Genomic DNA, 17,826 nt, shown 5'->3' on the forward strand with positions numbered 1-17,826 from the left:
AAAAGGACTGGAGCCCATGCATGTGATGGGCATCTCATTCGTACATGTTTTGGATGCCGTTCATCTTGCCCATCTCCGTATAAACCAATTTTGTCAAAATCGTGGCCATCAAATAGTTCTCTCGGAATCGAGGCCATTAAAATGAATCGCTCACAATGAGCTTATTCATTGTTTGTTTTGACGGGTGTCTCTGAGATGACCCCCTCTCTCTCTCTCTCTCTGTGTGTATATATATATATATATATATATATATATATATAATACATCAGAACCGGATATGAACCGATTGGGTCCAGACCACGATCCACTCATTTCTTACGTAATACTGCGTATGTCGGCCTTACAATAAACGATAAAAAAATAAAAAAATGGAAGGCTTTCCCTTTAGACAGAAGCCATCAAGACTGGACGGGTGCCACCTTTTCACATACTTCCAAGCAAACCACCTACGGGTACCTGTGAATCCCTTTGTCTAACTTGGTTCGTGTTTGTTGCAATTAAAAGGACAGAGAGAGAGAGAGAGAGAGAGAGTTCTCTCATTCTGTTGCTCTCTGAGCCATCGTTCTCTTTAATCAGAGTCGTACTGTTTCTACTAATCAGGTCAGATTTCATCATTTTCTTTCCTTCCTGGTTCCTTCATTAAATTTCTTTTTAATGTCTTTTTTTGTTTCTTTTTTTTTCTTTTTCGGTCTTTCTTTTTTTAGGTGATATGTGCGGTCTTCTTGGGATTTTGGAGAGAGTTCTCTCTTTTTTTCTTTTGTGGGGAGCATGAGATTCTCTCTCTTGGCATAATGAGATGAGAATAGTGAAAAAAAACGCAGTTGGTGGCTGTGTTCTTGGTCTAAGGTAGATTTATACGTATGCCATCCAGGGCTAAGTTTTACTGTGTTGCTTGCTTCATCGAGTTTTTTTCGTTGGGGTTTTTGCTTTCCTTTTCTTTTGTTGATATGGGTATAAATGATTTTTGCTTTTTTCTGTTTGAGATTTGAGGGTTTCGGATTTTGGGTAGCAAATCTGTTCGCAAGGATTTTTCTCAGCAAGAGAAAATCTTTCTATATGAAAAATGTTTTTGAGCTATACAAAAAATCTTGGTATATTTATAATTAGAAATTCGAAAAATAAAAGAAAGTGGGAAAGTAAAAATGAAAATGCTTTAATCGTGATATTTTTGTTTTCAACAATTTTATTGGGATATCAGGGTCTTTGAATCTTACAATAAAATCACGTTAACTTCAAAATATTGTCAGTTTTTTTTTTAGTATGGCCGTAAGGAAAAAATAGAGCGGTTCTAAGTAAACAAGGGAAATTATCTTTTTGTCACTAAAATTTTTTGTTTCACACATTGAGAAGAAATGTACAGCCTCAAATGAATTTAATTAAGAAGAGAATGTGGCAAACATGAAACTGAATTGGATCGAAGTATAAATCATAGAGAGAGAAAGGTGGCATCAAGAGAAACAAGAGACATGATATGTGCATCTTAACCTGAAAATCTAAACTGTTTATCATTTCTTGTTCATTCTTCTTTTATTTTCCTATGTGGTGTGTTCTTTTGTTACTCCATGGGCAGATCACATGGTTATTTGCTTTTTTCTCCAAACATTTATTTGGAAACAAAACACGCTTTTTTAATAATGAAAGCTCTTGTTAGATACAGCATGAGCATGCTTAGAGTGTCAGAAATAAGATCCTACATTTCTCTTGAAAACGAACTGCTCTAACTATCCTTTTGGTTGTTGCATTTCAGGCAAAGATGCCAGAAATTCAGTTGGGTGCCCACACAATTCAATCACATGGAGTTAAAGTAGCAAAGCTGCATATGCATGATTGGCTGATACTTGTATTTCTCGTGGTGATAGAGATTGTTTTGAGCGTTATACATCCATTTTACCGGTTTGTAGGGAAGGATATGATGACTGACTTGAAGTATCCACTGAAGAGCAACACTGTGCCATTTTGGGCTGTCCCTGTATGTTCTGCTTTTCAGCAATTTATTCCCTTCCATACTCAAAGTGATGTGCTGCCTTGCTCTTTTAAGGTTATGCTGATTAGTGTATTTTTTGCCAGGTAATTGCAATTGTGCTGCCATTTGTCATCATCCTTATATACTATCTAATCAGAAGAGATGTTTATGATTTTCACCATGCCATACTAGGTAACTGACTTGTATGCTTGTTTCTGACTTGGAAGCATCAGTACTTTACAACATCAGATGTCATGGATAACATTGTGCATAACAATACTGTTTTGCATGGATGAACAGGACTTTTATTTGCTGTATTAATAACGGGGGTCATTACTGCTGCTATCAAGGATGCTGTTGGTCGACCTCGGCCTGATTTTTTCTGGAGATGTTTCCCTGATGGAAAGGATGTAGGGTTTTTATTCCTTCAATTCAGGAATTTATTTGAATCTTTCATATGTTATTTATAATTTTAGTCATCTTGTTTTTTGTTTATTGGTTTATATGTCATTTCCTGCTTGCAACTAATTGTTAAAATACAATTTGCAGGTCTATGATGCTGTGACAGGTGGTGTTATCTGCCATGGAGAAGATAGTGTCATAAAACAAGGGCATAAGAGTTTCCCTAGTGGCCATACTTCTTGTAAGCTGTTTTCCTCTTCTTCCTTTTCACATTTCCAGTTAAGATATCTGCTGCTAAACTTTTTATCTTCTTTCCATCAGTACCATCTTTTTCATCCTCGTTTAAAGCTTTGGTGTTTTAGAGCTCGAATGGTTCTATGGTTGGCATTATAGAGCCATCTTTTTGTTTCATGGTGAATCACATAAAATAAAGAGAAGGAAAGGAAGCAGTAGGAATATTTGGTGACGTGGGGGTCATATCAATGGACAATTAGGGCATAGCCAAAACCTGAAAAGGTGAATCATGAAAGGGGGACTAAGAGGGTTAAAACCAATGAACAGAAATAAATCCCTGTTCTTGTCAAGGTATATGCACTTTGCGAAACCAATTTAGGCATTAAATTAAATCATTGCATGTCTAATGCTAGACGCGATGGATGTTGATTTACCAGTACACCTCTTAACTGTACTAGCATCATTACGTGGTTAGCGTGAATGGAAGGTGGCTATGAGCATAAGCCAATCCTGCTCTCTCGCTCTCTCTCACTTGGATTTATGAAAAAGCAAGCTGTAGCTGTAGAAATTGTAGAAGAAGATGATGGTTCAAATGCTAAGATTTGGTATTACAAATCTACGATCCAAGCTTGCATTTATTTATACAATTAAAGACATAGAGTTAAAAATTGTAGTTGAAATCATAATACTGCCCGGTTATAGTGTGCGTTAATAGGTTTCACTTAGTTGCATAGCAATGATTTTTCTTGTGCATTATACATTGATCCCTTGGTGGATAATTCAACATACTTAACCCTTTATCTTTTCAGCTTCTAGAAATCATTTTAACATTCTCTTTTTTATTCCGCTTACATGGTGTAGATTCCTTCAAGAATGTTGGTTTTCAAGCACAAATGCATGTAGCATGTTCACTTGGCTGGTTCTATATCCATTAGGAAGATATTAAGACATACTGAAAGTCAAAATCTTGTGCAGGGTCATTTGCTGGTCTAGGATTTCTTTCGTTATATCTGTCTGGAAAACTTAAAGCATTTGATCGAAGAGGTCATGTTGCAAAGCTGTGCATTGTCTTCCTGCCCTTACTTTTTGCAGCTCTTGTTGGAACTTCTCGTGTAGATGACTATTGGCATCATTGGCAAGATGTATTTGCTGGTGGCCTTCTAGGTTCGTGGACCATTATGATTGAGATTAAACAAAGTGATCTTAACTAAAGTTGCATATTTAAGTTTGTTTCTTACTCGATCCTTTACTATATTCTGCAGGTATGACAGTTGCTATATTTTGCTATTTGCAGTTCTTCCCAGCTCCATATCATTCAGATGGTACGTTTTGAGCATCAAATTTCTCTTTCATTTCCTTTTTCTGTCTATAATTGTTTCTTTTTATGCTATGAAACCAATTTTTGATAGCCCCTAAATCAATGAAGCATGTGACTTCCATCAAGTTAAAGAAACTTGCTATTTTTTGGCTATGTTACCTTGACACTTTTAGAGGGCCAACCTGTCAGTTTCTGACACTTGGGACACTGAAGCTGAGTCTCCTAGACACTTCATGGAAACTTCATTTTTCAACATAGAATTGTCCAAGTGTGTCTAATATTTTTGTCCGGTGTCGGACACTTTGTGTCAACCTTGGTTAAACCAGAATTGTCAGTCGAGAAAGCGGGAGCGGGAAGCGATTCGGGAAGCAAGAACGGGAAGCGAGGCACTTCTAAAATTTTAGGAAGCGGGAAGCGCAAAACGACTTAGAAGCAAACCGCAAATCGCCTCGAAAGTGAGAAGAAAAGTGAACCGAAAGCGACTTAAAAATCGAACTGGAGGCGAAACAGGATTTGAAGGGGAAACAAAGAGGGAAGAGACCTAGGATTTGAGTGGGAAGCAAATAAGAATCAAAAGGAAGCAAAAATGTAATTATATTTTTTCTAATTTACCAAAATATAAGATTTATGTTATGATTGACAGAATAAAACATGAGTATATAAAATTAAAGTTGATCTATTAATTTCAAAAAGCTGGATCATGAATTCATGATCAACGAATAAAAAACTACATAGACAAATAAAAGCTAAGGTCTGCAGTGGAACAAAAGATATTCAACAAATGAGCCAAGTCAAACTGAAGCTTAAGTTGCTTAACAGCCTACTCAAACCACTATTCAACATAAAATTGAAGCTAGAACTTTCTTACAATATTCATCCACCTAAAGTGTAAACAATGCTCACTACTTGAAAGAAAAATCAAATTTTTATGCAATAACCAACCTTTATTCTCAACAGGGACAAACTCACATGGAAGCTCATTCTTGTGTGTGCATAATGCATACATCTCCGCATGTAATAACGGACAGTGAGTGACAAAGAGATCAAGAGACAGAGAGTTAAGGGAAGGTAGTGAGAGACAGAGAGAGCAAGAGACAGAGAGAGAGGAGGAGAGAGTGAGAGGCAGAGAAAGTGAGAGACAGAGAGAGATAGGGGCTAAAAATGTCCAATCATTAAAAAATAAAGAAAACTCCCTTCCCGATATTGGGAAGCGAGTTTCCCTTTGTTGGGAAGCACATTTTATGTTAACTGGGAAGCGTGCTTCCTATTAATAGGAAGTGCACTTCTTAATTAAAATGGGTGCTTCCTCGTGCATTTTGGAAGTGCCTGGTTTTGCGCTTCCGAAGGGCATTTTAGGGAAGCATGCTTCCCCACTCCTACTAGCACTTCCGGTAACCTTGGTTTAAACCCTTTTTTCTCTCCATACATTTTATTGGGTCCTAACTCCACGAAAATGAGTAGGCATGCATCATGCCACTTTAGTATATAGAAAGAGGTCTCTATCTCTCTCAATTTGATGATGAATGCAAGCTAGTTGCTCTCACTATTACCATAATCAAGCCTGGTTCGATCCCATTCAAGAGTTAATGCTCCTTTTTTTGTATAAATTTGATGAATTGTGTGGTGCTACATATAGGGAAGATTGAACTGGGGATGTCTCATTTCTTCTTTTGAAATAGTTCTTTTATTTTCACTTAATTACCTCTCTCTCTCTCTCTCGATTTGATGATGAAGTCAACCTAGTTGCTCACACTATTACCACAATCGAGCCTTGCTCAATACAACAACAACAACAACAACTACTACGCCTTCATCCCAAAATAATTGGGGTCGGCGATATGAACCAAAAACGAAAATCATTCTGGGTCTTAAGCCGTTGAGAAATTGATAAAAATGCTCTGCATCCATTTGTTTTTGGCGAAGTTCTATATCTTCAGGACAATGTCATTTTAGTTCTAGAAGAGTCAATTCTTCTCAAAGTTTCGATAAATCGTTCCAGCATTCTCTAATACTTTTATCCCCTTGGGTCATGGTCCAAACCAGAGTTACCGGAAGTGCAGAGGGAAGCATGTTTCCCCTAAATGGGAAGCTCACTTCCCCCCTTTTTTTATTTTTTTTTGTATTTTTATTTTTATTTTTTCTCTTTTTTCGTTTCCCCCTGGCTTCTTAAGTCGCTTCTGAGATGATTCCTGATTCGCTTCTAAGTCATCCCATGCTTTCTGCTTTCTAAAATTTTAAAAGTACCTCACTTCCCACTTCCGCTTCCTGAATCACTTCCCGCTCTAGCTTCCTCGACTGAAAACTTTGGTCCAAACTCTATCTTGCACATTGTACACATGCGCAATATCCTTAAGAAAATACATTCTCTTAAGATAATCTCAAACCTTGTTAGCATGTTCAAATTTGGCAAGGCTATAACATTTTTTAACATCTACACTACTAATAATAAGCCAAGACATGATCTCGACATGTCCCATCCTCTATTCATTTTACTTCTTTTCATAAGTGGTTATAGCTTTGGTTTTCTCATTTTCTATCGGTGGTACCTCTTTCTTACCTTTTACTTTTGTGAGAACTAGCTTACGTTCCGGATCGGATCCATCTACTAGTCCTTGTAACCCTTTTTCCCAAATGTGCTTTATAATAGAAGCCCTTGTTACAACAACAACAACAACAACTACGCCTTCATCCCAAAACAATTGGGGTCAGCGATATGAACCAAAAAAGAAATTCATTTTGGGTCTTCCACATGAATCCTTTTCCTCCAATCATTTCTATCCAACGCCATGTCCTCGGTGAGGTTCAAAGCATTCATATCCTTTCCTATCATCTCCATCCAAGTCTTCCTAGGCCTACCCCGACCTCTTTTAACTAATATATTTTCCCATTTCTCCAACCTTCTAACTGGAGCATCATTAGGCCTTCGCCGAATATGTCCAAACCACCGTAAACGATTCTCTCGCATCTTATTTTCAATGGGTGCAACACCTACCTTCTTACGTATCTCTTCGTTCCGAATCTTATCTTTTATTGTATTTCCACACATCCATCTAAGCATCCGCATCTCAGCTACACTCATTTGTTGAATATGATGTCTCTTGGCAGCCCAACATTCCGTACCATATAGTAAAGCGGGTCTAATAGTCGTCCTATAAAACTTTCCCTTCAACCGCAATGGCATTCTACGATCGCACAGCACTCCAGTAGCACTTTTCCATTTCATCCACCCAACCTTTATCCTATGATTTACATCTCCATCAATTTCTCCAGACTTTTGAATGATGGATCCCAAATATTTGAAATAATCATTCACCGGTATATCTTGCTCACCAAGCTTCACTACACTCCCATCACTACTTCGTTGCTTACTAAACCGACATTCCATATATTCAGTCTTACTCTTACTCAACTTAAAACCTCTAGCTTCCAATGTCTGTCTCCATAATTCTAACTTAGCATTAACCCCAGCTCTAGACTCATCAATCAAAACAATATCATCAGCAAACAACATACACCACGGTACATTTTCTTGAATAGATCTCGTAAGCTCATCCATCACTATCGCAAATAGGAAAGGGCTTAAAGCAGATCCTTGATGTAACCCAACCGTTATCGGAAAATTGGTTGACACCCCTCCACAAGTGCGGACATTGGTTACTACTCCTTCATACATATCTTTAATTATACTAATGTACTTGAGAGAAACACCTTTCTTCATCATTGTCCACCAGAGAACGTCCCTAGGTACTCTATCGTATGCCTTCTCTAAATCAATAAAAACCATATGCAAATCTTTGTTCCTCTCTCTATATCTTTCAATAAGTTGTCTAAGAAGATGTATAGCTTCCATAGTTGATCTTCCAGGCATAAAACCAAATTGATTCTCCGATATCATGACAACCTTCCTCAACCTAGACTCAATCACCCTCTCCCAAAGTTTCATAGTATGACTCATGAGTTTTATACCACGATAGTTTGTGCAATCTTGTATATCACCCTTATTCTTATATAAAGGCACCAAAGTACTCTTCCTCCACTCATTAGGCATCTTATTTGTTCGCCAAATCAAGTTAAAAAGATTTGTCAACCATTCTAAACCTTTCTCTCCCAAGCATTTCCAAGCCTCGATAGGTATACCATCTGGGCCAACTGCTCTTCTTGATTTCATTTTCTTCAAAGCCTCTGCAATTTCTTTCTTTTGAATCTTGCGCATGAAGTCACGATTTATCTCATGAAAAGGAATGGAGAAGTCTCCAAGATCTTGAGCATGACTATCATTAAATAGCTTATCAAAATAATCTTTCCATCTCTCCTTAATCTCCTCATCTTTGACTAAAACCCTTTGCGTTTCATCTTTGATACATCTAACCATACCCAAATCCTTCGATTTCCTATCTCTCATCTTTGCAAGCCTATAAATATCCTTCTCGCCTTCTTTGGTATCCAACTTGTCATAAACCTCCTTATATACCTTAGCCCTCGCGTTTCGAACAACTTTTTTAGCTTCCTTCTTTGCTATCATATACTTCTCCAAATTCTCATTATCACGACTCTTACTTAGATTTCTATAACACTCTCTTTTAACCTTAATAACTAATTTGACATCCTCATTCCACCATGATGTATCCTTACCTAGTGGCCGCCTTTAGACTCACCCAATACCTCCTTAGCTACCTTTCTCATAACACCCGCTATCTTATTCCACATTGATTCTGAATCCTCCTCGAGACACCAATCAACTTCCTTAACTACCTGCTCTACAAACATTCCTTGTTTAGCTCCTTTCAGTGCCCACCACTTAATTCTAGGATCTATCCTATGTCTATCCCTTTTGCGGCATTGTCTAATTCTAAGATCTAAAATTAAGACTCTATGTTGTGTAGCTACACTTTCTCCTGGTATAACCTTACAATCGATGCAACAACCCCTATCTCTCTTTCTAAGTAGGAAAAAATCTATCTGACTCGTATTAACCCCACTTTTAAATGTTACTAGGTGAGACTCCCTCTTCCTAAACCAGGTGTTTGCTAAGATCATATCATAGGACAAACAAAAATCTAAAATCCTTTCTCCACTTTCATTTCTTTCTCCTATACCATAGCCTTCATGGATATTCTCAAATCCATCCCTACTAATGCCTACATGTCCATTAAGGTCACCGCCGATGAAAAGCTTTTCTCCATAAGATGTCTCTTGTACTACTCCATCTAAATCTTCCCAAAATTGATGCTTAATGGAATCATCTAAACCTACTTGAGGTGCATAAACACTAATAATATTAATAATATCCGTACCTAATACTAATTTAATAAGTAAAATTCTATCACCCTTCCTACGGACCTCAACTACATTATCTATAAACTGACGACTCATAACAATCCCTACTCCATTCCTATTCCTATTTATTCCTGTATACCAAATCTTATATCCCCAAGGTTCTATCACTTTAGCTTTCTCACCTACCCATTTGGTCTCTTGAAGACATAAAATATCAATCTTTCTCCTACACATAACATCTACTAACTCTACCAACTTACCAGTTAAAGACCCTATGTTCCAAGTGGCTAACCTAATTTTATGGTCTTGGACTAACTTCTTTACCCCCACCCGTCCAACAAAGTGAGGGAGCCCTTGCCTATTTGACACCACACCTGGGCGCCGGTGTGACGCGTCGCTTCTGGGCGACGACCTAGCAACCCTTGCACATTTATCACTGCCTCCGGGCCTAGAGAGTACAGCGCGTCGCTCAGTAGGGAACGCCCCAACGAAATTCTCATATTGGTTCATTTTCATAGGATATGACAAAGTTTTTATGCTGGCTGTCACAGGCCTACCGCAACCCTCCTCCTTTATCCGGGCTTGGGACCGGCAGTGTATAACTACACAGGCGGATAATTAACTCTCCCCTTTTTACTAATTTGATGAATTGTGTGGTGCCACATATAGGGAAGAGTGATATGAGGATGTCTCATTTTTCTTTTGAAATAGTTATTTTATTTTTACTTAATTACCTCTCTCTCTCTCTCTCTATATATATATATATATATTCCGACACTTCGTACCTATGTCTGACACTGAATCCATGTCAGTGTCCAAGTAACATAGTTTTGTGGTCATGGGTTTCCTTGAACCAGAATTAATTTTCCAAATTGGTGTCTTGTTTTGTCCAATCCACCTTTTCAGGGTCTCTAGATTTTCAAAAAACATGATTTGCTGCATTATTCAAGCATTTTTTTAAGCCATGTTTAATTATTCCAGTAGCTGTCTTCAGTTAAGTATTAGTCCCTAAAAGTAGCTGTCTTAGTTAAGTATTAGTCCCTAAAAGTAGATCTCTCCATATAATCTTATTGAGAAAATCAATATATAGAAAGCAAGTGTTAGATGACCAAGTTTGTTTGATGATATAGGAAATTTCATATTGGTTGGTCGATAGTTTATTGGTCCATTAGTTGAATTGGTTATATCGTGGTAGTCTTCATCAAAGTTGCCAGTCAAGGAAGAGGGAGCGGGAAGCGAGGTACTTCTAAAATTTTAGAAAGCGAGAAGCGGGGGACGACTTAGAAGCGAACCGGGAATCGTCTCGGAAACAAACCAGAAGCGACCTAGAATTCAACCAAGCGACCTAGAATTCGACTGGGAAGCGAATAGGAATCGAGTTTTCCCGATATTGGGCAAAAGAAAATTTGTTAAAGGCTCCAAGCCAGCAAAATGGGAAGCACACTTGCTCATAATGGAAAGTGCCCTTCCCATTTAAAGGGTCACTTCCCTGTGCGTTTTGGAAGCAACGCGTAGTGCTATAGCGTTTCCAGTAACCCTGGTCTTCATGTTCCTATCACTATGAACAGTAAGGGGGAGATGTCAGCTGACAGAAACATTTATCTCAAAAAAAAAAACTGAGAAACATAACAATGAGTTCTGAAAAAATGTCAAACTGACAGAAACATAGCAGTGACTTCTGCAAAGAAGTTTGGGACGTTCCTCTTTACTGCTGGGAAGGGCATGAACGTCTTCATCTGCCTTTTTGCTATATTAGCATGAATTTTGATTCTCATTTTCTTCAAAATGGCTCTGGTTGAGGAATCAAGGTTCCAATTGAAATTTCATGTAAGTAGCCAGTTATCTTGCTTGGTTGGCCTCTGGTCTCTGTTGGGGGATCAAGATTATGTAGGGCCTTCTCTTTGAAAGACATGTTTCATTAATCATTATCCATGTAGTGTCACTCAGTCAAAAGTGATTGCAAGGAAAGTTTTATTAGCAGATGCTTGACAGCTCTTTATTTGATAGATACTATGTAGCTATGTCACATAGGTGCGGGTGCGGCACTTTAAAAAGACTTGGGTGTGGGGAGGATATATATAATTTTTAACAGTTTTAAGTTAACACTACGTGCATTTGTGTGCATATATATATATATATATATATATATATATATATATATATATATATATATATATATATATATATATATATAGAGAGAGAGAGAGAGAGAGAGAGAGAGAGAGAGAGAGACCTCAGTGTGGTTGACTTCACCAAACACAAAGGAAGCTGTGTCCAAGTGTCGCACCTGCCTGGGTGCGGTGCCCTGATAGAAGAGTCTGTGTGACATAGCTCTGTAGGAATATAGTAATATATATATAGCCATCTGTAATCATACTACAGATGCAGTACGCATTGCGATGTTTATCCTAGCTTGATTGGTGAACAACTAGAGGCGTAACTTTGTCATTTTGTGTGCAGCAATGACACTTGTTTTATTCCATTTGCTATTTTGTGGTATATGTTCATGCTTGAATCCGTTCATTTCTGTTCATTGCAATTCAATGCAGAAAGCATATGCCTACCACTTAAACCTGCTTGGGATGCTTGTTTGTTCTGTATTTTGTGCTTCAAGTGGGTGGAAATTCCCTATAGGTGGAAAAACCCTCACTTGTTTGTTGTCGTCAGATGGCATGATATATGAATTTACGATATTCTGCAAAACTATCATATGGATCAATTTATTTGAGACAGCTAGACGCAATGGATTTCTTTTTGGTACTTTGTGTTGCATGTTGGTGTGGGTAATTATGTGAATGTTTTGCGACACTGTGTTTGTTCACATATACATGGTGTTTGTGGTTCTGATGCAGGTTGGGGGCCGCATGCTTATTTCCAGATGTTGGCAGATTCACACAGCAACCAAGAACAATCAAATGCTAATCACCGTAGTTTACCAGGAACGGAAATTGAGACTGCATATCAACATGCTTTACAACGTGAGGGAATGGGAAGATATAACTTGCGTGACACCACTCCCATACTTGATGAGGAGGCTGGAAGAAGGTGAATTCTTTTGTTTCTCCTCCCCCTACACCAAAAACATGCCCTCCCACTGTAACATGGTTGAGTACCTTCTGTAATTTGGCATAAACTCCCTTTTGCTTCAGGTTTTGTGAATGTGCAGTTTTTTTTAGCAAAATGCATATCTGCAGTTTCCAGGTTGATTTATTTGTTCAAAGTTATAACACACTTTTCCATTAGAAAACGTTGGTATTGAATCAATCACGACATATTTTGAGATTGCAGACAAACGTGCTTTGTGGACGTAGGCAAGTTTGGATGAAATTTACTATAGCTCACATTTATCATTTATTTGTGAGAATATCTAATCGAAACTTTTTGTATGCAATTGAAATGTCACATGGACACGTTAGATAGGGTCCTCTCTCTGGGGACATGATACCCCATGGTGATAATTAACCGCCCTTCCTGAGATTGGATGGATATCACAGTGAGAAATCAAGATTCATTATGGCACTGCTGTATAACAGGCTGCTGCATAGAGAATGTTGTCTTTGGTGTGGCTGCTTGAGTAAGATGGTGCTGTTGGACATTTCGGATCGGGTCCAACCCTATGTGTGACGCGGTTTGACACTAATGAAGGCATTAGTGGGGAAGGGGGTTACGAGAATGTGAAAGGGTTCACATTCAATATGGCATGTGAAAGGGTTTACATACATGAATGCCATATATGTTACCCCTCATTTTCCTTCCCCTATAAATTGAGGCGTGATTGTTTGATGAGTGCAGTTAAGGTGTCTTCATTTCTCACGAGGTTCAACTCACCATCGACTTAAGGCCTGGGCTCATCGTGGGCCCATAGCTCAATGTTGGCATTCTTTAAAATAGAATTAGAGTGTGAAAGCAACAATACATACCGGTGGACGTCATAAATGAAGTGACGTGCGAGTGCTCGACGTTCTCCTTAGCCTATCGACGGTTTTAACTAGGTATGGTTTCTAGACTTGACTCGGGTCTTGTTATGGACCGAATCTGGGTTTGGATCATTGGATCTAATTTGGGACCTGATCATTATGGGTATGGATCCAGATTAGATTTGAACCTGAGATCTAATTTGAGATCCATTGGAACTAGATCTGGATCTGAATTGGATCGGATCAGATAAAAAAAGGGGTTTGTTTACTATTTACACTTGAACTGGTTTTATATTCGATATGGTGCTTTTCAGAACCGGTTCAGAGTCATTTTTGACTGGTTCCTATGAGTTTTTCACCGGTTCCAGGATATAGAGACCCTGTTTTCGTGAATCCGTGAAAGAATATAGATTTTCTTATTTGGTTATAGGGTTTTATGAGCTTTCTATAAGAGTATGTTTTTGTTATTTTTCATACTTTATAAGTGTTTAATGTTAAGGAAGTATGACTTATACATGTCTAATACATGCGTTTTATGTTATTTAAAATTATGCATAAAGTTTTAAGCATGAATTATTATTAAATTCATGACATTTATAATGCATTTTCATCAAAATTAGTTTATGCATATAAGTTGAAGCATGAACCCGTATTTTTGGTGATATAATGCATATTTTGTCATAAATATACATGCATTATCACGTGTGCATGAGCATGCTTCATAATATAAATATGTTTTCTGTAAAAGATCTTGATTGTGTGACTTTATGAAACAACGTTTCTACCCAAAGGTAGATCATTGTGTTTCAAATTTAATATTATGATTGTGTGCGAATTTGTGAAACAACAATTTTACTCAAAGGTAGGTCATTGTGTTTCAAATTCACACAGTATGTAATAGTAGATATATATCAGTCCGTAAAATGTTCATACTCAAAGGTACAATACTGAATTGCCTCTAGTTACATGATCCGCTAGTTTCACTAATTGAAGTTAATTCTTTGTGAATTGAGGAGACAAAACAACTATGAGTATTATCATTTTCACCAAAGTGAAACAATAATGATCCAATTATACTTGTCTCAGAAAAGGTAAATAATAAAAGGTTTCAGTTTTTACTTTTTCAACACGAGTCTCGTTTGAGTAATAATAAAGTCTTTTCTTTTGTTTCTTGTTGTATTAGGTTCTTTTATCATTGACGGTTCTAGTAACATCCCCTTGTTAGACGGATCAAATTATCCATATTAGAAAGAAATAATGTTGTTCACTTTCGGTTATATGGACTTAGATTTGGCCCTTAGGATTGACGAACCTCCCGTTCTTACAGAGCATAGTACAACCAAACAAAAAGCTACATATGAGAAGTGAGAGTGCTCGAATAGACTTAGCCTGTTGTTTTTGCAATTACGAGTGACTAAGAATATTCGAAGTGTCATCTCTCACTGCAGAACAATAAAGAAATTCCTCTGAGCCATTGAGGCTTAATTCGTCAGTTCTAATAAGGCTAAGGCCAGTACACTAATGTTTAAATTTGTGTCTATGAAATATTTAGTGAGAGTCATTTGATGATACATCTTGGAGATGAAAAACATTGCATCTCAGCTGAATAACATGAAATTCACCATTTCTAACTCTTTCTTGGTCCATCTGATTTTGACCTCATTGCCTACTGAATATGGACCTTTCAAAATCTTCTACAACACATATAACGCTAAATGATCTTTTAATGATCTCTTGACCAAATGTATTGAAGAGGAAGAAAGATTAAATGGTGAAAGGATATAAGTGCATATATGACCTCTCATAAGGAAAAACATAGGTCTGGGGGCAAAGACAAGTTCCTTCAAGAAAAAGAACAAGAACAAGAAGAAAACCTTTGGAGAGAGTTCAAACTCTCAGGCGAAAGCCAAATCCTAGGCAGGAGGTTCTTCTATAAAGTGTTTTTTTGCAAGAAGAAGGGATATAAGAAGGTAGATTGCCTGAAGCATAAGAAATGACTCAATAATAAATATAATAAGTCATTCGTTTCTCATGGACGCAATTTGATCCATGTTTCATTACATAGTTGGTGGATTGATTCTGTCGCTACAGTGTACATTGTCAACTTTTTGCAGGCATTTCTGAACAAAAGGAAACCAATAGAGCATGAAAGAAGCATCTTCTCAAGAAATAAGATGCACAAAGTTATGTTGAAATCAAGGGATTTGGTTAATAAATTTTATGTTCTATTCTATAGTTGAAACCTTATTTCAGTTTTAAAACTTGATAAGTTTGGTTTTGTTTTTAAATTTGAAAACTCCAATCTTATTATTATTAAAAAATCTATTACTGTAGATTCTGCATATGTGTGTGATGGTTTGTATCGTTTGAAAACCAAATTCTAAATTCAAGAATCTCACTCTGTTGAAAACACAATGATTGATAATAAACATGCCTTAAAGGAGGATCAACCCTATTTGCTTTGGCATCGGATGTTAGGACATATCTCGAAAGAGAGATCCAAAGACTTGTGAAAAAAAGAATTTTTGGATCCCTTGATTTCACATATACAAAACCATGTGTTGACTGCATAAAGGCTAAGCAGTCTAACACGAATAAGAAAGATGCCAAACACAGTAATGAAAAGTTGGAGATAATGCATATATATGCTTGCGAGCATTTTTTTTATGTTATACAGGTGAAAAATATTTTGTCAAAATATTTTGTCACTTTTATAGATGATGTGAAGTTATTAAAGTGGTTAGGTTTGATAGAGGTGACGAATATTATGGTCGTTTCACTAAGATGAGATAAAAGAAAGAGCCATTAACACAATTTCTAAAAGAGGATGGTATTGTACCTCAGTATATAGTATACCATGTCTGGTAGTGCTTATTAGAATGATGTAGCTGAAAGAAGAAATTGTACTGTTAAAGAAATGGTTTGAGCGATGTTAAATCACTCAAACCCTTCCTTGGCCTTGTGGGGGTGAAGCTCTTAGGACAACAATGTATATTTTGAATAAGGTTCCTACGAAGGTTGTCTAAAACCTTCTTTGTCATATATGCGCATATGAGGATGTCCAACTGAAGCTAAATTGTATAACCTACACATGAAAGCCTTTGATCCAAAGACGACTAGTGGATTTTCATTAGTTATCCAGAAAGATTAAAGGGCTTTAGGTTTTATTGTCCATCTCATACACCACAGATAGTGAAAATAAATAAAATAAGATTTCTTGAAAATTGTTCTATTGGTATATATGCATATCAAAATATTGATTTTGAGGAATTGCATAATTTAGGTTCTATATATGCGAAAGATAAAGACTCAGTTTTTTCTATCATTGTCCTTTTGGATAATGTCAAGAAAAATCTGGCTAATGAACATCAATCCCAAATAGAACAAGTTGTTGATGAGGATATACAACATCAACAGGATGCAAAGGTTTATTTTGAACCACTTTTAGCACCTGTATGGAGGTCTACGAAGACAAAACAATTTGCTATCAATCCATACTATATGGTGTATTTGCAAGAGCCCAATGATTTTATAAACGTTGATGTTGATCCATTCACCTTTACAACAGGCATTGAAAGTGAAAGATTAATACATTGCATCAATGACATAAAAGAAGAGCTTGACTCTATGACAAAAAACTCAAGTGTGAGATCTTGTACCTTGACCTGATGGAGTTAGACCTATTGGTTGTAAGTAGGTCTTTAGATCTAGATAGACTCCAAAGGTCAAGTGAAACTGTAAAAGGCTAGGTTCTTTGCAAAGGATTTCACACTGATAGGGGACATTAATTATAATAAGACTTTTTCTCTTGTCTCAACTAAAGAATCGTTGAGGATAATCATGGCCCTCTGTAAACACTTCAAATTTTTACCTTCATTCACAAACACCTTTCTCTTGCCATTGGGGCCTGCCCTCTAAAGCCTTCAGAGAATTAACTGGTTGACACCTGAGCCAGGGCTATTCAAAGCCCGAGTTTTACATCAAAATCCAAATATTTCATCTTACAATAAAAAATTAATCTCCATTTCGGCTCAATTTCAATCATCAATTTTTGTCTTCAAACAGAAATGCTCAATTCTTTGTCTCTGTCAGAGGTCTGGGACTTCAAATCCCTCATATAGAGTTTGGATCTCATTTCATACCATTTTGTGTCATTTAATATCATTCCATATCATTTCGTATCATTGCATGCCATTTCATGTTATTTCATTACATTGCATGTCATTTTCGAGATCCAACACTCTGGTTTTTAAAATCTTCAATCCAGATTCGAGTTTTAAAACCCTATTTCAAAATCAATTTCAACAAAAACTTGGGTTTTAGATCGATATTTGCCATTTGTCAACCCCCTAGATCTTATATTTCAAAATATTTTCTTTAGAAAGCGATCTGAATTTTTTTTAAACTCAATCTTTAACTGATCTCAATTTTTCAGATGAGACCCATCTAGGTGGTGTCGCTTCTGGATCTCCTCATTTTCAAATTTCTCAAATTTCAGAGTCCTAGTCAGATAAGGACTCTGTCTTTTCACACTTTTAAAACCTTCATTTTGATTTTAAATCAGATGTAGTCCTATCCTTCACCCATTTTCTCCATTTTGGCCAAAATCTCAGAGTCTCAGTCGGACTAGAACTCTATTCCAAAGTTTTAGTCAGATTAAGACTCTACTTTTCATCCCTATTTTTACCTGTTTTTTTTAAAATAAACCAAAATTC

General features: G+C 36.9%; 1 protein-coding gene across 1 annotated transcript; it reads left to right on the forward strand.

Moving 5' to 3' along the window:
* The first annotated feature begins 458 nt into the window (after positions 1-458).
* LOC149834080 (lipid phosphate phosphatase 2-like) lies at positions 459-12,326 on the forward strand. The gene is made up of 8 exons (XM_090009952.1): positions 459-600; positions 1,748-1,969; positions 2,068-2,155; positions 2,264-2,373; positions 2,513-2,606; positions 3,575-3,763; positions 3,862-3,921; positions 12,047-12,326. Exons 2-8 carry the CDS (start codon positions 1,754-1,756, stop codon positions 12,241-12,243), a joined length of 954 nt encoding a protein of 317 aa, XP_089866078.1. The 5' UTR covers positions 459-600; positions 1,748-1,753; the 3' UTR covers positions 12,244-12,326.
* The last annotated feature ends 5,500 nt before the right edge of the window (positions 12,327-17,826 follow it).

Source organism: Nuphar pumila, chromosome 6, assembly GCF_984573655.1.
Source record: "Nuphar pumila chromosome 6, dmNupPumi1.hap1.1, whole genome shotgun sequence".
NCBI lineage: Eukaryota > Viridiplantae > Streptophyta > Magnoliopsida > Nymphaeales > Nymphaeaceae > Nuphar > Nuphar pumila.